General features: G+C 46.9%; 1 protein-coding gene across 2 annotated transcripts in view; it reads right to left on the bottom strand.

The window, feature by feature from the left end:
- Positions 1-21,636, bottom strand: part of rbbp5 (retinoblastoma binding protein 5) — a 32,134-nt gene extending 10,498 nt beyond the window's left edge. Inside the window, exons 1-12 of one of the 2 annotated variants that reach the window (XM_078420933.1) lie at positions 21,380-21,636; positions 18,710-18,735; positions 16,553-16,725; positions 15,378-15,518; positions 13,762-13,924; positions 12,113-12,222; positions 7,556-7,675; positions 6,360-6,513; positions 4,645-4,716; positions 3,376-3,493; positions 1,184-1,253; positions 474-579 (exon numbers count right to left, since the gene is read on the bottom strand). In XM_078420933.1, the coding sequence (XP_078277059.1) occupies positions 474-579; positions 1,184-1,253; positions 3,376-3,493; positions 4,645-4,716; positions 6,360-6,513; positions 7,556-7,675; positions 12,113-12,222; positions 13,762-13,924; positions 15,378-15,518; positions 16,553-16,725; positions 18,710-18,735; positions 21,380-21,398 (1,272 nt within the window). In that variant the 5' untranslated portion in view covers positions 21,399-21,636. Of the gene's footprint in view, positions 1-473; positions 580-1,183; positions 1,254-3,375; positions 3,494-4,644; positions 4,717-6,359; positions 6,514-7,555; positions 7,676-12,112; positions 12,223-13,761; positions 13,925-15,377; positions 15,519-16,552; positions 16,726-18,709; positions 18,736-19,782; positions 19,854-21,379 lie in introns of those variants that run through there. The other variant, XM_078420931.1, reaches the window with a different exon arrangement.
- Between the last annotated feature and the right edge of the window lie 1,702 nt (positions 21,637-23,338).

Here is a 23,338-nt window from a genome sequence, read left to right as displayed (position 1 = left end):
AGAGAGTTAGATAGAGCTCTTAAAGATAGCGGAGTCAAGGGATATGGGGAGAAGGCAGGAACGGGGTACTGATTGTGGATGATCAGCCATGATCACACTGAATGGCGGTGCTGGCTCGAAGGGCCGAATGGCCTACTCCTGCACCAATTGTCTATTGGTCAATTACCAGAGTGACAGGGTTGGTGGATAGGAATAAGCTGAAAACCAAATTGACTATTCCGGGCAATTTACATTACCGATAATTAAATCATCATCGTGAGATTAGGAAGAATATAGTCGTTTGGAACCTAATGTCCAAAGTCTCTTATTCTTTCCAAGCGCACAGCACTCTAATTCAGATAGCACCATTCAAACATATTACCTCAAAAATTCCAATGCAATTTTAATACAATCAATCTTTGACATTCACTTGCATTGTGACTAACCCATCTCCCCCACCTACTTCTACCCTTGAGCTAAGGCACCAGTCTCACCTGCACTGGCTCAGGGGGAGGGCCATAAGGATTCTCCTCAGGATCTTCCACTTCTGGTGATATTGGAAGGTAAAGCAAGGCTTTGCAATCTTCAAATTCTTCATCACTACAATAACAAACAAACAATATTACAGACACTATCAAAGTTACAAGCTCCTTTATTTAGCAACGTGAAAAAAAGGAAGCAACCTTCTCGAGCGCAGAGGCAGAGTTGCTTCCTCACCATAAACCAATGTTCTCTGGTTTTCGATTCCCCGACCCTGGGCAAAAGACTCTGGGCATCGAACTGATCTATTCCTTTCCTGGTTTTGTACACCTCTATAAGATCACCCCTCCTCTTCCTGCGCCCCAAGAAATAAAGTTCTCACCTGCTCAACATCTTTCTCGAGTCCTGGCAACTTGGCCGTGTTTCAGGAATAAACATCTTGTGTGTCATGTTTGATTATATACATTTTTTTTTGATATAAGGATTTCGTACCATTTAACTTTCACAATTGTATGGTCAATCTGTGGTATTGCATTGACCGGAAAAATAAATAAATAAAACGAGTGAATTGATATATATTAAGAACGCACCAGAAGGGTGGAAGGGGGAAATGTGATGTTGGAACGGATAACATTTGTAAGTAACACGGGAATTTCCCCGGCTGAGAATGAAAGTATGATTTGCCACACCACTGGCCAGCTGACATCGAGCGAGAGTTAGCTACCTGCTACAAAAGGCAGCGATTGGATCCACAGATGTTACATCAACTTCTTCATCTTCTGCTGCATCTCCACCTAAAAGAATTTGATACAGAAATAGGTCAAAAGAATTGACACTAAAAGAAAGTCAGGTACATCCTTTAGTTTTTAGTTTAGTTTGGAGATACAGCACCAAAACAGGCCAGAGTCCACACCGACCAGTGATCCACATTTCACTGGAACTCTCCTACGAACTAGGGACAATTTGCAATTTTTAGCAGTTCATCAATACCATAGGACAATTATATAAATAAACAGACTGCCACAATTCACATATTTTAGTTTGGCAAAATATTAAAATAAACCTTCAATAAGAACGTTTCTTTTTGAACCCAGTATTTCATTTCCACGGAGATTTTCAAATCCAAGTTGTTTCCTAGAACAGTGCCACATGCACTCACCAGCACATCGACAACGCCCTAATAAAAAAATACAAAGTGCTGGTGTAACTCAGCGGCTCAGGCAGCATCTCTGGAGGACACGGACAAGTGACATTTCGGGTCAGGTCCCTTCTTCAGAAGGAGTCTGAAGAAAGGGTCTCAACTCAAAATGGTGCCTATCCGAGAGACTGCCTGACCAACTGAGTTACTCCAGCACTTTGTATTTTTTTGCTCAAGAGATCCAGCATCAGTAATTCCTTGTGTCCAGTAATTCCCTAATGCTTTTTGGGAAGTAAAAGCACATGGACAGACATTCAGATTGATCTTGATGCCAAGCCAAATGACAATCAGCAAGCAGATTTTTGGGAGGGAATTAATGGAAAGCAAGGAGAATTTATGTGATAGGCAATCAAATGTGCATATCCAACAGAATGTGAATTATAGAATCAAGAAAAGGCTTAAATCCATGAATTGTAAGAATGAATTGATTTGGCCGTGTACATTTTAACATCCATCTTTATGTACCAGGGCAATCAATGGCAGCTTCCCAGCTATGGAGTGCAGCAAACCTTCATTATAACAGACAATAGACAATAGGTGCAGGAGGAGGCCATTCGGACCTTCGAGCCAGCACCGCCATTCAATGTGATCATGGCTGATCATTCTCAATCAGTACCCCGTTCCTGCCTTCTCCCCATACCCCCTGACTCCGCTATCCTTAAGAGCTCTATCTAGCTCTCTCTTGAATGCATTCAGAGAATTGGCCTCCACTGCCTTCTGAGGCAGAGAATTCCACAGATAACGAACCAAAGGGATGGGGGGGGGCAAAGAATGGTGTCCTTTATTGCCAATGTCCGCTCTCACCAAGTAAGGGATTACCAAGTAATAGAGTATCATTATAATTACAGAGTGTGCTGGAGTAACTCAGCAGGCAAGGCAGTATCGCTGGAGAACATGGATAGGTGACGTTTCGTGTCGAGGCCCTTCTTGAGATGCTCGTTCTGGAACTGGGTCTGGAATCCAGTGAGTTGACGGCCCCGGCCTGCTGGCAGCTGGGGGGGGAGGGGTGAGGGTCGGTGGAGCCATTGGTCGCGGCCCGCGGGCGGCCGGAGTGCAGGTGTCGGCGGAAGGTGTGGCCTGGCAGCGGCCGAGGAAGTTGTGTGGGTCAGCGCTGGCAGGAGTAGGTCCGGCCTGGAGGCGGCGGGAGAGCCGGTGCAGGCCAGCTTGGCGGTGAAGATCGGTCGGAGACGCTAGGACAGGTGGTGCGGTCTGGGGGCAGCATCGGCAGCCCGGCCTGGAAGCGTCGTGGGTCGGCAGCCGAGCCTGCCTGTGAAGGTCAGACAGTCTGTCCGCTGTAACCAAAATCCATTATACAGACGTCCGTAATAACAAGGGTTTAGCGTACTGGAGGGATTCCATGCTAAAGCTCTGCCACTTCACATATGTACGAGGACAGAGCTAAAATATCTTCCAGCATGCATTAAAATATTAACCATTTCAAGGTATGGCTAGCACTGTAATACTGGCCCCTTGCTGTAAACCTCTACCATTGTGTTTCTTTGAAATACATTTGGTTAATCGCACAATGAACCATATGGCTGTCTGTAACATTTTCATCTCATTAGAGGTACGTTCTTGCAAAAGGCAAGTCATATGCGTCTTCAGTGCTCAATGTGTTGCCTTAATCACAGCACACAGTGATACCAAAGTTTCAGTAGGATGGTCGGTACCTTCATTAATAGCAACTCAACAAAATTAAAAAGGACAGGCATTCTTACCAGTCTGTTCCGGCTCACTCTTATCTTCATCCTCAATGTCAAACTCAGATTCCCTCTCTTCGTATTCAACATTCTCGTCCAACTCTTTAAAGTCGGGAGCAAAAGCACTCCAGTTTTCCTAGGAAGATACAACCAGGCAACATTTTTAAAAAAAATTCCACTTGGGATATGATGCCATTATATAGATCCAAACTGGAAATAAATGCCTGATTTGCCCAGAAGAAACAAAGGTGGGGACAGGTCGAGAGAGAGCGCGACCTCGACAACGCTGGTCAAGTCTGCTGTTAAAATGTGCAACTGATTAAACTCAGTTCTATTAATTATTTTCAAAAAGTTACATGGTCATTCCCACATTCATAGATCTGCTATGTGGAATTACACCCCCCTCTCCCTCCCCCAAAGTGATTAAACTAAAAAAAAAAGATGGATTAACTAGTACAGCTCTAAACAATTGTAGAGCCTGCTTTAAAATCAATTCACAGAAAAGCAACGACTGATATAAAGTTCGCAGCCTAAGCCTACAGAGCAGATATCAATAAGGAAACATGAAGCTTTAATCTGAGGACAAGACCCACTCAATGCTCCACCTTCTAACACTTCTTGTCGGCTGGAATTGGCTGCTGATTTGATTTGGTTATTATGTTTGGCCAAATCAGCCAAAGAAGGACGCATACAGAGTGGATCAACGAGGCTTTGGCTTTTATTCATTACACAGAAAAAACTTCCATGAGCTTAGTTTTTAGTTTAGTTTAGAGATACAGCACCAAAACAGGCCACCGAGTTCACACCGACCAGTGATCCACATTTCACTAGAACTCTCCTACGAACTAGGGACAATTTGCAATTTTTACTAAAGCCAAATTAACTTACAAACTTGTACGTCAGGAGTGTGGGAGGAAACCGGAGCACCCGGGAAAAACACATGCGGTCACGGAGAGAACGTACAAACTCCATCCAGACAGCACCCATAGTCAGGATCAAACCCAGGTCTCTGGTGCTGTAAGGCAACAACTCCACCCCTGCATCGCCCGACAATAAAGTGTTTTATTGTTCCACTGCTCCCGAGAATGGTGGCTCGGGCCGGGGCTGCTTAAGTTTTGAAGAGTCCACTCCATGAGCAAGTTTCACACAGGAACCCGGGCACACCAGGAGTGTGGGAGGGTCACTCAGACCTTACAGCTCAGTACTTTTCATCTGGCAGAAGTTATCTGAATGAGACGTTGTACGGGTCCAGGATCGAATAAATCAAAGTGAGTCCCGCGCACTTACCACTTGATTCTGAGCCCAAATGGATACAACCCCGCTGGATATAGAAGCAATGATCGGTCTGACAGGATGCCACTGAAAAAAAAGATTTTTTTAAAGATTAAATAAAAATAATTTACAATGTTGATGAACTTGATGCCTTACATCGTAGGCACCACAGAATTTCTAAATGGAATATTTTTAAATAGATTATTTTCAAAATGAAATGTGTTCAATATTTTAGATGCTGTAAGATAGCTGGATATTTACAGATCACACCAGCGCTATTACAATGCACAACTTCAGAAAGTTATTGCCTTTTGTGTTTATAGTTGTGGAAGACTCGATAGGTTAGCCATCTGGTCATCGAGTCACGCAGCAGAGAAGCAGGCCCTTCGGCCCAACACATCCCAAAGGGCGGCACGGTGGCGCAGCGGTAGATTTGCTGCATGACAGTGCTTGCAGCACCGGAGACACGGGTTTGATCTCGATGTGTGCCGTCTGTACGGAGTTTGTTCGTTCTCCCCGTGGGTTTTCTCCAAGATCTTCGGTTTCCTCCCACACTCCAAAGGCATACAGGTTTGCAGGTAAATTGGCTTGGTAAAAGTAAAAATTGTCCCTAGTGTGTGTAGGATAGTGTTAGTGTGCGGGGATCACTGGCCGGCGCGGTCCCGGTGGGCCAAAGGGCCTGTTTCCGCGCTGTATCTCAAATTACAATAAACATCCATGTCAACATCCAGCTAGTTCCATTTGTTCCTACATGACCCATTTCCTTCTCAACCTTTACTATCCATGTGCTTGACTAAATCTCTTTTAAATGCTGTTATTGTACCAGCCTCAACTACTTCCTCTGGCATTTATTTCTTTATATCCACCACCTTCCCTGTAAGATGTTGCCCATCAGGTTCCTATTAAATCGTTCCCCTCTCAACGTAAAGCTGTGCCCTCTAGTTCTTGATTCCCCTACCCTGGGGGAAAAAGAATCTGTGCATTCGCCCCATCTATTTCCCTCATGATTTTAAACAACTCTGTAAGATTGCCCTGATGTCCTGAGTCCAAGGAAGGAAGTCCGGGCCGGCCCAACCGCTCCCTATAGCTCAGGCCCTCAAGCACGACGACATCCTCAAAATCTTTTCTGCACTCTTTCCAGCTTAATAGCATCTTTCCTATAACAGGCTGATGAAAAATGAGCACAATACTCCAAGCACAGCCTCACCAATGTCCTGCACAACTGCAACATAATGTCCCAACTTCTCAAACTCAATGTCCCGACTGATGAAGACCAGCGTGCCAAAAGCCTTCTTCACTATCCTATCTGCCTTCAATGCCATCGACTATAGTAATCTTAACTGGCATTAAGATTGGAATTCTGGCAGCAGCTCTGTACGTTGAAGCCTATTGCAATTAGTGGTGGCACAGCGAGAGAGTTGCTGCCTTACAGCGCCAGAGACCCGGGTTCCATCCTAACTACGAGTGCTGTCTGTACGCAGTTTGTACGTTCTCCCCGTGACCGCATGGGTTTTCCCCGGGTGCTCTGGTTTCCATCTACACTCCAAAGGCGTACGGGGTTGTAGGTTAATTTGGTTTCGGTAAAAAATGTAAATTGTCCCTAGTGTGTGGGATAATGCAAGTATGTGGGGATCGCCGGTCGGTGCAGACTCGGTGGACCTGTTTCCGCGCTGCGTCTCTAAACTGAACTAAAACAATGACGACAGGGACCATTCACGACAGTTACTTACCGCGACATCCAGCAGTAGCTCGCCCCGTGTGCCGTGCAGAATCTTCACGAGGTTTCCGATGCTCTTCTCCCAGATGTAGAGGGCATGTTGCCGCGCCGATCCAGCACAGATGTACTCTCCATCTCCAGAGAAACAACACTTCTTCCAAGGTGTTCTGAGATTGAAATAATCCACCAGATCACATAACTTACAGAAATCTCAAAAAAATTGAGCCTCATTTCACGGCATTCACGTGTAAACAGTCTTTGCTTCAAAGACAAAACCCTGCGGGAAACGGGTGTTTAGGAATTGCCCCCATTGCCCATTCCCTTCAGCTAGATTATTCAACTGCTTTTAAGTAAAGCACAAGAATATCTGGAGGATCTCAGCGGGCTGGGCAGCATCTGGGAAGGGGACGGACAGGCAACATTTCGGGTCGGGACCCTCCTTCAAAGTCTTTGGACTTTAGAGATACAGTGCAGAAACAGGCCCTTCAGCCCACCGAGTCTGAGCTGGCCAGCAATCACCCGGTACACTAACACTATCCTGCACTCTAGGGACAAATTACAATTTTACCGAAGCCAAACCTCTACGGCTTTGGAGTGGTGGAGGAAACCGGAGCACCCGGAGAAAACCCACACAGTCACGGGGAGAACGTACAAACTCCGTACAGACAGCAACTGTAATTAGGATTGAACCCGGGTCTCTGGCGCTGTGAGGCAGTAGCTCTATCGCTGCGCCACTTTGCTCTCTGGAAAGGTCCCAACACTAAACGACACTATTCCCTTCCCCAGATGCAGCCTGACCCAAAGTGCCCCAACACTTTGTGTTCTGCTCAAGATTTCAGCATCTACATTTCTTGTGCCATGAGAGTGTTTGCTTTTTCCATAATTAAGCAAGTATTAGTGAAACATATGGCACTGAAAGTTGTGGTGGGGGGGGGGGGGAAAGATGTGTGGCGAGTTGTTACAGAAAAATAAAATCTCTCCATTCTCACTGATAATTTTTTTTGAACAATAATGAATAAAACTGAATGCTTGTCAGCGGCAGATGTTCAAATTAATTTCAGACTTGAGTAATACACACATCTTTGGGACTGGAAGAACAAGCAGCTGATAAACAGCTAACCTCACATCTGTGTTTGCAGCAAACATAATTACTCTGCAGCACAACCAGCAGCTTAGAAAACGCATCTCAATTGTGAAATATCTTGTTACCTGTTCACCAGGTCCTGAAGCTTCTGCATAGGTTCAGGCTCGCCGTCCCGCCCACAGGTTAAGATTTCCCTGCCATCGTACACTCGAATAATTCTGTCGGCTGTGTTTATTAAGAAACAGCTGCCAAGAGGGAATATTGCAGTGGGAAAATAATAATAATAATAATAATAATGCATTACATTTATATAGCGCTTTTCAAACACTCAAAGACGCTTTACAGGGATTACTAGAACATAGAGAAGAAAATAAATAGATAAATAAGTAAACAAACAGAAAAAGGAGACAGAAGGTGAGGTGATGGTCAGTGGTTGAAGGCAGTGCTGAACAGGTGAGACTTCAGTGATGTTTTGAATGTGGTGAGTGAGGAGGAGTCTCTGACGGTTTGGGGTAGTGAGTTCCAGAGGGTGGGATCAGCGATGGAGAAAGCCCTGTCCCCCCAGGATCTGAGTTTGGTTCGGATGGAGGGGGACAGGAGGTTGGCAGCAGCAGAGCGGAGGGTGCAGGTGGGAGTGTGCCTGTGGAGGAGGTCAGTCAGGTAGGATGGGGCCAGGTTATGGAGGGCTTTGTAGGTCATGAGGAGGATTTTGTACTGGATTCTCTGGGGGATGGGGAGCCAGTGGAGCTTGTAAAGGACGGGGGTGATATGGTCACGGATCGGGGAGTGGGTGAGTAGACGGGCAGCGGAGTTTTGAATGTATTGAATGTATTGAAAATGCAGTGAAATTCACTTCAAGATGGCTTAGATGCACAAAACAATGAAATGCAAACCGTAATGTATTAAGATAAAGATAATGTTTTAAGATAGACTGGTCTAAGGTGAAAGGGAAAATATTTAACAGTGAAAGGCCTGGATCGAGTGGATTTGAAGAGGATGCTTCCACAAGTGGGAGGGTTTAGGACCAGAGTCCATTGCCTCAGAATAAAAGGACGCACCTTTCCAAAGGAGATGAGGAGGAGTTTCTTTAGTCAGAGGGTGGCGAATCTGTAGAATCCATTGCCATAGAAGGCTGTGGAGGCCAAGTCAATGGATATTTTTAAGGTTGACAGATTCTTGATTAGTAAGGGCGTCAGGTGTTATGGGGAGAAGGCAGGAGAATGGGGTTGAGGGAAAGATAGATCAGCCATGATTGAATGGCGGGGTAGACTTGATGGGCTGAATGGCCTAGTTCTGCTCCTATAACATATGAACTTATAATAGGAATCTGAGACCATAAGACAAAGGAGTAGATTTCAGCCCATCGAGTCTGTCTTGCCATTCAATCGTGGCTGATCTACTTTTCCCTCGCAACCCCATTCTCCTTCCTTCTCCCAGTAACCGGTGACACCCTTACTTATTAAGAACCTATCAATCTCCGCTTTAAAAATACATAATGACTGGACCTCCCCCGCTGTCTGTGGCAATGAATTCCACAGATCCATCACCCTCGGTCTAGAGGAATTCCTCCTCATCATTCTAAAGATTTGTCCTTTTTATTCTGAGGCTGTGCCTTCTGGTCCTAGACTCTCCCACTGGTGGAAACATACTCTCCACATCGTCTCTATCCAGGCCTTTCGTTATTCGAGGGGCAACTTTTTTTTACACAAAGGATGGTGGGTATATGGAACGAGCTGCCAGAGGAGGTATTTGAGGCAGGTAGTACAATGCCATTTAAAAGACATATGCACAGGTACATGGACTGGAAAGGCTAAAGGGATATGGACCAAACACAGGCAGGTGGGAGTAGTATAGATGGGGGATCTTGATCGGCATGGGCAAGTCAGGTCGAAGGGCCTTGTAAGTGAAGTCACAAGGCTATATTTCAAGGGAAAGAAAACGGGAATTTAAAACTATACAATTTGGATATTTTGAAGGGGACAGACATTATGTCAATATGACTCCAGATCTGTTCAATAGATCGGACCGCATTAGTGTTGTGGTCTCCAACACCAATGCATCATAAACAAATAATTCTATGTTGCAGTTTGGAATGAAAAGAAGATTTAATTATATCAGTCTGCATGCGAAAACCAGAGCTGACAGGTTCTGTGGTAACCGAACAAATCATCTCATTCCCAGTGAATTTGCTTCTCAATAGAAAATATGCTGATTCTCTATGAATATAAATGAGCGGCAAGATGTCGAAGCTATGGCTTCCGAGTCACAATAATTATCCAGCAAACCCTACAAGGAATGTGAATGCATAGACACCAGGTGCCAGGCTCTGGGCTTGTTGCTGTAGGGTTAGAGCTCTTAAGGATAGCGGAGTCAGAGGGTATGGGGAGAAGGCAGGAACAGGGTACTGATTGAGAATGATCAGCCATGATCACATTGAATGGCGGTGCTGGCTCGAAGGGCCGAATGGCCTCCTCCTGCACCTATTGTCTATTGTCTACCAGTTTACTAATACATCAAAGCACACAAGCAAAGTGGAACTCAAGCAAAGCACCAACATTACTCAGTTCAAGAAGATGTACAAAAAAATTATTTTCCAGAGGTATAAGAATGAGGAAGGGCTGTGATGACGGGTAAGTTTTAGTTTATTGACACAGTGTGATATTCGTGTAGTACAAAGAATTTGGATAATTGTTTATAAACTGCATATATGTGTAGATATGTATGTGGCATATGTGTGGATGTATGTTTGTGTGTTTGTGTATGTATATATATATATGTAGATGAGATAAAGTTTGTGAATTAATTAATGAGTAGCGAAGAAGGGGTAGGAATAAATAAGTGTATACTTCTTCCTACTTCTTTTCGAACATGTAAGATTTAATTTGTGTTGTTTATGAGAATTTATTCATTGAGTTGCGTATAATAATAATAATAATGCATTACATTTATATAGCGCTTTTCAAACACTCAAAGACGCTTTACAGGGATTTCTAGAACATAGAGAAGTGAATAAATAGATAAATAAGTAAACGAACAGAGAAAGGAGACAGAAGGTGAGGTGACCTTCAGTGGTTGAAGGCAGTGCTGAAGAGGTGAGACTTCAGTGATGTTTTGAATGTGGTGAGTGAGGAGGAGTCTCTGACGGTTTGGGGTAGTGAGTTCCATAGGGTGGGAGCAGCGATGGAGAAAGCCCTGTCCCCCCAGGATCTGAGTTTGGTCCGGATGGGGGGGGACAGGAGATTGGCAGCAGCAGAGCGGAGGGTGCAGGTGGGAGTGTGCCTGTGGAGGAGGTCAGTCAGGTAGGATGGGGCCAGGTTATGGAGAGCTTTGTAGTTCATGAGGAGGATTTTGTATTGGATTCTCTGGGGGATGGGGAGCCAGTGGAGTTTGTAAAGGACGGGGGTGATATGGTCACGGATCGGGGAGTGGGTGAGTAGACGGGCAGCGGAGTTTTGAATGTATTGAAGTTTACTGATGATTTTTGAGGGTGAGCCATAGAGGAAGCTGTTGCAGTAGTCCAGACGGGAGGTGATGAAGGCGTGGATGAGGGTTTCTGCAGCTGTGAAGGAGAGGGATGGACGGAGACAGGCAATGTTTTTGAGGTGGAAGAAGGCTGTCTTTGTGATGTGTTTGATGTCGAAGGAGAGGGTTTGATCAAAGATGATTCCAAGATTCCGGATGTGAGGGGAGGTTTATCATTCATTTCATTTTATTGTTATTTTGTTTTATTTTGATCCTTTTTTGTTTTAAATGTTCGAAATAAAATATAAACATTCAAGCACATAACCAAGGTAGACACAAAATGCTGGTAACTTTGTGTTTTGTGTCTACCTTCAATTTGAACCAGCATCTGCAGTTATTTTACAACACATGACCAAACTCAGGAACAGTTTCTCCCCCTCTGTATCAGGCTTCCGAATGGTCCTTTGTAAGCCAGAGTGCCGTCCGATTGACCTCTACCTTATTGCGGACGCTGGACTCTTTCTATGTAAATGATGTGTTACAATGCTGAGAACTATATCCGTCTCTCTGCACCTTCCCCTTTGCTCTATCTGTTGCAGTGCATTGACTTATTGCATTTATGTAGAGCATGAATAGCATTGTCTAATCTGAGCGGATAGCATGGGAAACAACATTTTTCACTGTATTTCAGTATACATGACAACAATAAATCTAAACCTAAATTATTCAGGCTCAGAAACAGCTGCCTCTCGCATGCGATGCATGTCGATATGTTATCAGCCAATGCTTTCAAGTGAGGAATTAATTCATGAAAGAGATGAGGAGAGAGAATTACTATTAAAAACAAACCCAAAAAACAAATATAGAAATTTAATCTAATGCAAGTTGCGTTACAGGAGGTTGTTCATTCTGAAACTTAATTCTCTCACTGACCTATCACTGAATAACCCAAGGTTTTGCAACAAATTGTCAGATTTACCAATTTACACCATTGTAACTGTACGATGAATTGTTTTGTAACTTTGTGAGTGCCAGAAACGTGACGACTCGTGTACTGCTTAGATGAGGTCTGCTGTATGATTTTACCAGGTTGTATGCAAAACAAAGCATTTCACTGTATATGCCACAATAAAGGATCATTGAATCGAATCATTGAATTGGTCGAAAAGAAAGTCCTTTCAGAACCAGCAGTGAAATCTGAGAAGCGGTCAATATCTCACCTGCCTTTCCTTGCAAATTCGATAGATTTGATAGCCGTGGTGTTGCTGGTACCTGTTGTGACTCGGAATGAAGCCACCAACTCTTGTGTATCAGTCTTTAACACCAAAATCTGAAGACAAGAGTAAGAATACAGGAGTTGACACGAAGATATAATCGCATATATGGCATTGCCGTTGTTCACCACTGGTAAATTTGCAATGATAAAATAAACTAGACTATAAGGAAAGCAAAGGTCCAATCTGTACCCACAAACAGGCCCATACACAAAACATAGGCCACTGTGGGTGTAGAAAAGAACTGCAGATGCTGGTTTATACCGAAGATAGACCCAAAGTGCTGGAGTAACTCAGCAGGTCAGGCACCATCTCTGGGTATCCTTCAGTTCCGACCCAAAACACCATCCATTCTTTTTCTCCAGAGATGCTGGCTGACTTGTTGAGTTACTCCAGCACTTTGTGCCCATCATAATCCACTGTCGGCTTTACCAACTGATACTGTGGGATAGCTGGCAGAGATGCAGCCTCACAGCGCCAGAGACCCGGGTTCGATCCTGACTACGAGTGCTGTTTATGCGGAATTTGCACGTTCTCCCTGTGGCCACGTGGGTTTTCTCCAGGTGCACCGGTTTCCTCCCACATGCTGAAGACGTGTGGGTTTGCAGGTTAACTGGCCCTCTGTAAATTACTCCTAGTGTGTTGGGAGTGAACGCAAAAGTGGGATAGTATGAACATGTGTTCAGTGTCCGGCATGGACTCAGTGGCCCGAACGCCTGTTTATATGTATAAGAAAATAACTGCAGATGCTGGTACAAATCGAAGGTATTTATTCACTAAATGCTGGAGTAACTCAGCAGGTCAGGCAGCATCTCAGGAGAGAAGGAATGGGCGACATTTCGGGTCGAGACCCTTCTTCAGACTTTAGACTGTTTATATGTTGTTTCCAAAACTAAAACTTAAAAATTAAATCAACAGCTTTTCTTCCTTGGCAAAAACTCGTCAGGTTAGCAGTCATAGGCTCAAAATATCCAGGGCTTGATTGTTAATCTATCCCTATTAAACTAACCCATTGAAGTGGAATAATAATAGCAACAAGAAGCTTGTGCAGTAGGAAGTTTCAATTTAGACTTCAGAGAATGGGGTTGAGTGGGAAAGATAGATCAACCATGATTGAAAGGCAGGGTGGACTTGATGAGTCGAATGGCCTAATTCTGATCCTATAACTTACGAATCTTCCCGCACATGCTGTGAAAAGAAATGTGGAATATTATTCTTATATGGTTGATCAGACGGATTGCAGAGATAAACTAAAAGATAATTGTTTAATTTTAGAACATTAATGTTGAGGAAAATTAATTTTAACTCAAGTTCATTCATAATCATGGACACCAAGTGCTGGAGTAATTCAGTGGGTCAGGCAGCATCTCTGGAGAAGATGGCGAGGTGACGTTTCAGGTTGAGACCCTTCTTCAGATGTAACAGGTGACGTTTCAGGTTGAGACCCTTCTTCAGATGTAACAGGTGACGTTTCAGCTCGAGACCCTTCTTCAGACTCGTTGCTTCCACATTCACAATCAATGTAGCTAATTTCCCCCCCAAAAGAATCTAGAAAAGCAGATCACAAAATAACCAGCTTCCTTGTTACGACTCACTTTTCCCTTGGCATTCCCGGTGTAAATATATTCTCCTCGCCGGTCAAAAGATGCCACGACGTTAAGATCTGAATCGTCATCTACAGGTAGAACTACGTGCTTGGAATCGGAGAGAGTCAGCAGAACCGGTGCACACTTCATCGGGCAGACGAGCACTTTGTTCCTGGTGGTGAAAGTATGAATCAGACATAATCCTTTCCCTATCATATATTAATAACACGTAAATGGCTCTCAGAAGCCAATAGAGAGAGAGAGAGTACTCTGAAAACCCAAAGCAATTACCGGCAAGGCTACATATATTCAGATAATTGGTGTCAAGGGTTATCTTAGACTGGGAGTCTTTCCAATTGCCCATCCACTTCAGTTCACAGCATTTGTTCTCATTTCATAGAGGAACTGATGTTGGGAATGGATCAACCCTTGTTATTTACATTTTGTCTGTTCTTATACAAGTAACATAAACAGGGTAGACAGTCGCAACCTTTTCCCCCCAGGGTGGAAATGTCCAATACTAGCGGGCATAGCTATAAGTTCATAAGTTGTAGGAGCAGAATTATACCATTCGGCCCACCAAGACTACTCCATCATTCCATCATGGCTGATCTATCTTTCCCTCTCAACCCCATTTCCCTGCCTACTCCCCATAACCCCACACACCCGGACTATTCAAGAATCTATCAATCTCCACCTGAAAAATATCCATTGACTTGACCTCCACAGCCTTGAATGAATTCCACAGATTCACATCTGGACCCAAAAAGTCACCCATTCCAGTTCTCCAGTTCTTTCCTACCTAAGTACAAGGAATCTACGGATAAGGTTCATGGACAGGCAGATAAGATCAGTTCAGCCTGGCATCGTGTTTAAAACTTGCCCCGACTCATCGCCATTGCCAGTAATCATCCTTTATACATTTTAATTCCCTGCCACTGTTCTACTTGCTTTAAACAGCCAAACTTACAGTTCTAAAAAGAGAGAATGATTCGAGAGAACTAAACATTTTTAGGCCAAGGAAATACTTTTGAAGTGCGGTCAGTGTTTTAAGGTAGAAAACGCAGTAAACAATATGCACACAGCTAGAACCCACAAAACCAAATGGATGCAACAAGCAAACCACTGGAAGAATTCAGTGGGTCAGCCAGCATCTGTGGAGGAAACCCCCATTGTCTTCTCTACTTATCACCCCCCCAGTCTCATCCAATGTCAACATCAAGCATCAAGTCGGTGGATGAGATAAACCTACTGGAGTCTGCATGATAGAGAAATAATCGCCCAACAACAAATCAAATTATTCCACTCATAATGCTGTGACCCAAACAACTATCAATTTCTTACCAGTTAATGCCAGATCAGTCCCAAAACCATCAAGAAATGATTGAAATAGTCCAACTCCATCAAAGGGAATAATTTAATATTTTTGATTCGTCAGGCAATTGGCAAGGAAGTCAAATATTTGAAGAGTGCATCACAAGTCTTACTTCCATAGTACTAGGGATGTTTTGCTGCCCAAGGCTGAGAGATTTTTTTTTTTTTTACTTTGCTGTGTGGTAATTATTTTTACTTTGCTGGCAACTTATCTTTGACTGATAGTCTATCCCAACACTTGGAATACCTACTGATCTCTGGGATGGAATTGCACTTTGAGAACCGGTGAAGGAAAACGGAACCTTTGGTCACAATCTCCGGACAGAACATCCCAAAGCGACACGATGTTGTCAGTGGAAGCGCTGACTAATTTATGCCCGTCTCGGCTCCAACTGCAAGATATGACAAACATATAAATACGACAGTTAGCAGGGAGATTTAGTTTAGTTTAGTTTAGAGATACAGCATGGAAACAGGCCCTTCGGCCCATCGAGTCCGCGCCGAACACTTGCACTACCCTTCGCACACTCGGGACACTTTACAATTATAGCAAGCCAATTAATCTGCAAACCTGCACGTCTTTGGAGTGTGGGAGGAAACCGGAGAAAATAGATGCAGGTCACAGGGAGAATGTACAAACTCCGTACAGGCAAGCACCCGTTGCCAGGATCAAACCCAGCTCTCTGATGCTGTAAGGCAGCAACTCTGCAAATGTGCCACCATGTCGCCGAGATAGGACCTCAATTTTTGATTGGCCTGGGTACTTGCGCTTTTACTTATAATTCTGATTTTAACTGTTGTATCTTTCCAAATTTCAGTCATAATATGTAATGTTAAAACACTCGTACGTTATCAAATATAATTACCTCCCTGCTGAAGGAAACATTTTTGCTGTAAAAGATACAAGGGCATCCACCAATTTTATGATCAAACCTATGAACCCCAAAAAGATTCGATGCAATAAAGGCCAAAGCCCAAGCAGTTGACTTAAGAGAATTCTGTGCTAAAAGTGGTGATAACAAAATGTGATTATACTGAGAGATCCCACGTATTATCCACTTTGTTGCCCTTTCCCCATGATTCCTGATTCCAAGGAGAAATTCCAAAAACTGCACCTGCAGTCCTTTGGGAATAGGTAATTCTGAAGATTTATAGTCCTCCTCATTCAGATAGATATCTGCTTATTCTTAAATGGTCAGCCTCTTATTAGGCAGGTGGGACGAGTGTAGATGGGACATGTTAGTCGGTGTGGGCAAGTTGGGCCGAAGGGCCTGTTTCCACATTGTATGACTCTGACACATTTCATTCTTCTAAACTGTACAGTGTAAGGCAATCTTACTCCATAGGACAAACACGCCATCCATGGGGTTTATAACATGCATGTTGTTTGTTGGGTGTCCGCAAATACACACAAACGTTAACTTACCACAGTGAGCAGACGGGATGTATGTGGGCACTGATGATCTTGGCAATGCCCCTTGTCAAGAAGTCCCAAATGACGATGCGTCCATCATTGCATCCGACAGCCAGCAAGGTACCCCACCTGTTAAAGGTACAGGTGAGGGCCATGCTAATACAGTCCAGAGTTCCATCTGCCTCCTACATGCAAAAAGAATTGCACCGAAAGTGAGAAGCAGCCTTGCATCTATGTTAACTTACATTTACTAAGTGACCATAACTACGATTTAAAATGTCCCAAGCAGCTTCAAAGGAGAAGAACCAGACAAACTTCAACCGAGTCACTTGCAGATATTAAACAAGGTGAGCACTGATCAAAGAAGTATCTCCTAAATTTGAAGAAGGTGGACATCTGGATTGTTTACTCTGGGACGCCGACGGTTGAGTGGAGATCTGATAGAAGTGTATTAAATTATGAGAAGCATCGACCGGGCAGACATTTTTCCCAGGGTGGAAATGTCAAAGACTAGAGGGCATCACTTAAGGTGAGAAGGGCAAAGTTTAAAGGAGATGTGCAGGGCAAATTTGTTTTTTCTTTAACACAGAGTGATGGATGCCTGGAATGTGCTGCCAGGGGTGCTGATGGAGGCAGAAATGATAATAGACAATAGACAAGAGTGCAGGAGTAGGCCATTCGGCCCGTCGAGCCAGCACCACCATTCACCGTGATCCTGGCTGATCATCCACAATCAGTAATCCGTTCCTGCCTTCTCCCCATATCCCTTGACTCCGCTATCATTAAGAGCTCTATCCAATAGTGCCATTTAAGAGCCTTTTTTCGCCGGAATGGAGGGATATCCACCTATCCTTGATCATCGTTACTTTGTGCATATCTTTCACTCATTTGTTCGATCTCTCTATATCACCGTTTCTATCTCTCGTTTCCCTTTCCCTTAACTCTCAGTCTGAACTCTCAGTCCTGACCCAAAACATCACCTAATCCTTTCTCCATTGATGCTGCCTGACCCGCTAAATTACTCCAGCTTTTTTTATTCAATTTTCGGTTTAAACCAGCATCTGCAGTTCCTGCCAACAGCATGGATTTAGTGATCTGCTCAAAGAGTTTATGTCTGGATCCTTTATGGATATCCCGAGGATGTTGGAAAATATGCTGCATTTCTTGAAGTGCAGCAATTTTATACCTGAATGCAACCCAGTTTTGGGCATAAACTCTGAGATAAAATATGATTTCAATATTAACTGTAGCCCTAATTGTCTGATTTATGCACACCCTGGCCAAAGACCATTTCAAGGCTCCACCCTAATTTTTATTTTTAGATTTTGGAGATGCAGCTTTGGCCCACCGAGTCCATGTGTACAATCACCTGTACACTAGTTCTACCCTGAACACTAGGGACAATTTCAGAAACCAATTAATCTACAAACCTGCAGGTGTTTGGGATGTGGGAGGAAACCGGAGCACCCGGAGAAAACTCATGTGGTCACAGGGAGAACATGCAAACTCCGTACAGGCAGCACCAGGATCAAACCCAGGTTTCTGACGCTGTGAGGCAGCAACTCTACCTCTGCACCTCATCGCAAGGCTTCTCCTCCCTCTTTACCCTAGACAGGCATGGGGCCTTAATGAATTCAAAACCATGTGTCCGAAACCAAACGTAAAGATAATGAAAAATCATAAATTATAAACAGTGTTAATATGGTTAGATTGCTGCTGATCTAGCAGATAAAAGAAAAATATGGGTTGAGGGGAAGGTGGGCGGGGGGGGTTAAAGGGAGGGTGGGGTGGAAGGGATGGGTTGAGGGGAAGGAGGGAGTGAGTGGTGGGATGAGGGCTGGGGGAGACGAGGGATGGAAGGAAGGGGGTGAGGGGAGACGAGGAGAGGTGGTGAGAGTGAGGGGTCCGGTGGGATTGGGCTGGGGAGGGAGTGTGGGGTGGAAGGGATGGGTTGAGGGAGGAGGTGAGGGAGGGAGGGGTGGAGGTGAGGGAGGGAGGGGTGGAGGTGAGGGAGGGAGGGGTGGAGGTGAGGGAGGGAGGGGTGGAAGTGATGGGTTGAGGAGGAGGAGAGGGCTGGGGGAGACTGGATGGGTGGAAGGGAGGAGGTGAAGGGGAGAACGAGGGTGGGGAGGGGGGAGAGGTGGAAGGGTGGAGGTCAAAATAACCTACCTCGGGATAATTCTGTCCAAAGGACTCTGTTTTAAAAAAAGAGAAAGCAATAATATTAGGACACTGACAAACTTTTCAAGGTTCTTTTATCCTGGCTCCGTGTAGATCAAAAATGTTGCCAGCCAATTAACCTACACACCAGCTCGTCTTTGAAATGTGGGAGGAAACCAGAGCATGCAGAGAAAGCCCACATGGACAAAGGGAGAATGTGCAAACTCTGTACAGGCAGCACCCGTACTGAGGATCGAACCCGGGTCTCTGGCGCTGTTCAGCGGTCATCATGTGCTCGCCTCCAGACCAGGTTACAAAATCCAAATTAGATGGCCACTTAGCAGAACACATCCCTTCAGTCAACAAAATGACCCTGTTTCCTCTCGAGGTCTTGCTCTTTGGGAGGTTAAACATAAGAGGAAAGTATACAGTAAATGGAAGGCCTTCGGGATCATTGATGCACAGGCTGGCTGGCTGCTAGGAGGTGGGGATATTAAACGAGCTATCAGAGGAGGTGCAGCGTAGGTTTACTAGGTTAATTCCAGGAATGGCGGGACTGTCATATGTTGAAAGACTGGATCGACTAGGCTTGCATACACTGGAACTTAGAATGATGGGAGGAGATCTTATCGAAACGTATAAGATTATTAAGGGGTTGGACACGTTAGAGGCAGGAAATATGTTCCCAATGTTGGGGGAGTCCAGAACAAGGGGCCACAGTTTAAGAATAAGGGGTAGGCCATTTAGAACGGAGATAAGGAAAAACCTTTTTCAGTCAGGGAGTTGTGAATCTGTGGAATTCTCTGCCTCAGAAGGCAGTGGAGGCCAATTCTCTGAATGCATTCAAGAGAGAGCTAGAGCTCTTAAGGATAGCGGAGTCAGGGGGTATGGGGAGAAGGCAGGAACGGGGTACTGATTGAGAATGATCAGCCATGATCACATTGAATGGCGGTGCTGGCTCGAGGGGCCGAATCGCCTACTCCTGCACCTATTGTCTATTGTATGATGACAACAGTTGGGGAAGTACACGTACAGGAAAGCTACAGAGGAATAAGGGCCAAACGCTGGCAAATGGGTCTCACTGTGGTGGAGCATCCTGGTCAGCATAGACAGGTTGGGCTGAAAGGCCTGTGTCCGTGCTGTATGAGCCTTCGCAGTCCCCTCGAATTTGGCTTCTCCCTCACCCCCATCATTCATCGTCTCGTCCCCCATTGCCCTCCCATGCCTTACGCCCGTTCCCCATCCCCTCCCCTTCAGTCCACAGCCCCCCTTCTCCCCCTCAGTCCACAGCCCCCTGCCCTCCCCACCTCCTCAGTCTGTAGACCTCTCCTCCCTTTCTACCCCTCAGCACACAGCCCCTCTCCTCCCTCCCTGTCCTCCCTCAGACCACACCCCTGCCCGTCCCCTCCTCCTCAGTTGATTGCCCGACTTCTCCACCCCCCCCCCCCACTCAGACGACAGCTCCCTCCCCCTCCTTTCTCTTTGCGCCCAGTTCTCAGCCCCTTCCCTAATCTCTCAGCACCCCCTTGTCAGCCCCGCTCCCCCCACCAGCCTCCTCCCCTTCCCCCCTCAGCCCTCATTCCTCCAGCACCATCCTCCCTCCCCAATCCCCTTGCCCCATGGCCCCATCACCCACCCCCCCCCCCCAGCTCCTCTCCTTTCCCCTCATTTCCCCTCACCGTACCCTCCTCGCGCCCAGCAGCGCTCCCCACCTCAGCCCCCCACCCCTCCCAGCCTCTTCACACCCCGCAGCCCTCTCCCCTCCACTCCCACCCCAGACACTCATTCTTCCCCAATGCCCTCTTCTCAACCTTCCCTCCGTTCCGTACGTCCCTCCCCAGCTCCTTCACCTCCCACGAGCCCACTCTTCACCCCCACCTCAGCTCCTCACCTCACCCACAGTCAACTCGCCCCCCCCCCCTCTCCCCTCAATCCCTCCCCGGCGCCCTCTTCTCCATCCTCCCTTCACACCTCCACAACACCCTCACCATCCCTGTCCAGCGACCTCTCGACCCTCCCTCCTCCCCCCACAGCCCCTTCATCCCCTCCGTTCCACCTCTCCCCCTCCCCACCCTCTTTTTCCCCTTCACTCCTACCTTCCACCCCTCCAGCCTCCCCCAGCCCTCAATCCCACCAGACCGTTCACCCTCACCACCTTCCTTCCCCTCACACCTCTCCTTCTACCCCTCCAGCCCTCATCTCACCTCCTCCCCCCTCTCACCTGAACTCATTCCTCCCTCCCCTCCCCCCTCTCTCTCCCCCCCTCTCTCTCCCTCCTCTCTCTCCCTCCTCTCTCTCCCCCCTCTCTCTCCCCCCCCTCTATCTCTACCCCTCTCTCCCCCCCTCCTGTCTCTCTCTCCCCCCTCCTCTCCCTCTCCCCCCTCCCCTCGCTCTCCCCCTCCTCCCTCTCTCTCCCTCTCTCTCCCCCCTCTCTCTCCCCCCCTCTATCTCTACCCCTCTCCCTCCCCCCCCCCCCTCTCCTCTCTCTCCCTCCCCCCCTCTCCCCCCCCTCTCTCCCCACCCCCCCCCCTCTCCTCTCTCTCCCTCCCCCCCTCTCCCCCCCCTCTCTCCCCACCCCCCCCTCTCCTCTCTCTCCCTCCCCCCCTCTCCCCCCCCTCTCTCCCCACCCCCCCCCCCCCTCTCCTCTCTCTCCCCCCCCCTCTCTCTCTCTCCACTCACCCAGCAGCTCCAGGTTCATCCTGCCCGCCCCGGCCCGCTCCCCCTCAACGCGCCACCGCCCCCGTGCGGCCCGGCCCCGGCCCCGGCTTCCCGCTGCTGCTGTGCCCTCGGCGGGCGGGCGGACAGACGAGCGGCGGCGGCGGAGAGAGCGGCGCCTGCCCCCGCTAGGCCCGGCGCCACCTGCCCAGCGCTCCGCCGCGCCGACAACAACAGCCCCGCAACAAGGTTCCGGGCACAGGCTGCTGCTGCTGCTGCTGCTCACCGCCACAGCAGGACAATGACCCCCAACTACATCCCCCAGCAACACAAACCCCACCTCCACCACTCACCCCCCCCCCCAGCAGGACAATAACCCCCTCACATAGCAACAGCACAACGACCCCAACTACAACATTCACCCCCACACACAGCATCACAACGACCCCCAACTCCACCCCCAGCAGCACATTGACCCACTCATACAGCAACAGCACAATGACCCCCAACTCCACCCCCAGCAGGACAACGACCCCCTCACACAGCAACATAATGACCCCCAACTCCAACACTCACCCCCACACACAGCAACATAATGACCCCCAACTCCAACACTCACCCCCACAGCACCACAACCTCAACTCCAACACTCACAGCAGCACAACAACGCCAACCCCACCACTCACACACACAGCAGCACAATAACCCCAACTCCAACACTCATCCCCACAGCAGCACAATAAGCCCCTCAACCTTCCACCACTCATTCCCACAGCAGCACAACCCCAACTCCAACACACGCATTCACCACTCACCTCAACCCCACTACTCATCTCCACAGCAGGACAATAACCCCCTCAAACTTCCACCTCTCATCCCAACATTCACCACACCTCAACTCCACCATATTTACCCCCTCAACTTTCCACTCCTCATCCCCACAGCAGTGTATATACCCCACCTCCACCCCTCATCCCTACAACAGCACATTTACCCCCTCAATCTTCCAACACTCACCCACACATTCGCACCCTCACCACCACATGCCCCCAATTAACCTTCCACCACTCACCCATTCACCACTCACACTCCCAACAGCACATTCCTTGGAGCGCAGGAGGTTGAGGGGTGATCGTATTGAGGTGTATAAAATCCTGAGAGGAATAGATGGGGCAGATACACAGAGTTTTTTGCCCAGAGTAGGTGAATCGAGGACCAGAGAACTTAGGTACGTGAAGGGGAAATGGTTTAATAGGAATGCGAGGGGTAACCTTTTCACACAAAGGGTGGTGGGTGTATGGAACGAGCTGCCAGAGGAGGTAATCGAGGCAGGGTCTATCCCAACATTTAAGAAACTTAGACAGGTACATGGATAGGATAGGTTTGGAGGAATCTGTCCAAACAGGCAGGTGGGACTAGTTTGGCTGGGACATGTTGGCCGGTGTGGGCAAGTTGGGATGAAGGGCCCGTTTCCACACTGTATCAATCTATGACCCTCAATCTTCCCACTACTCATCCCAAACGCAGCACATTTACCCCCTCAATCACAGTGTCATGCAGTGTGGAAACAGGCCTCTGTGGCCATGTGGGTTTTCTCCGGTTTCCTCCTAGAACCCAAAGTCGTACAGTTTTGTAGGTTAATTGGCTTGGTATAATTTTTAATTATCCTTAGTGTGCGTAGGATAGCGTTTGTGTGCGGGGATTGCTGGTCGGCGCGGACTCGGTGAGCCAAAGGGCCTGTTACATACAGCCAAAGGGCCTGTTACATACAGCCAAAGGGCTGTATGTCTAAACTAAACGAGTGATCTTCACCGGCCTGTAAATTTGGCAAATCTGCAGTTCCTTGCGTCTTCAATAGTACAACAATTTTCACCCTGATTTTCCATGTCATATTAAACCCACTTACATCGAGGGCAACTTCCAGCAACTATTTAATCTACCTGCTTATCATTGGGATGTGGGAAGGAACGTAGAACACCAAGG

This window comes from Rhinoraja longicauda, chromosome 24 (assembly GCF_053455715.1).
Source record: "Rhinoraja longicauda isolate Sanriku21f chromosome 24, sRhiLon1.1, whole genome shotgun sequence".
NCBI classification, from domain to species: domain Eukaryota; kingdom Metazoa; phylum Chordata; class Chondrichthyes; order Rajiformes; family Arhynchobatidae; genus Rhinoraja; species Rhinoraja longicauda.
Note: the sequence above shows the minus strand (reverse complement) of the source record. Positions and strands in the feature narration are given on the sequence as shown.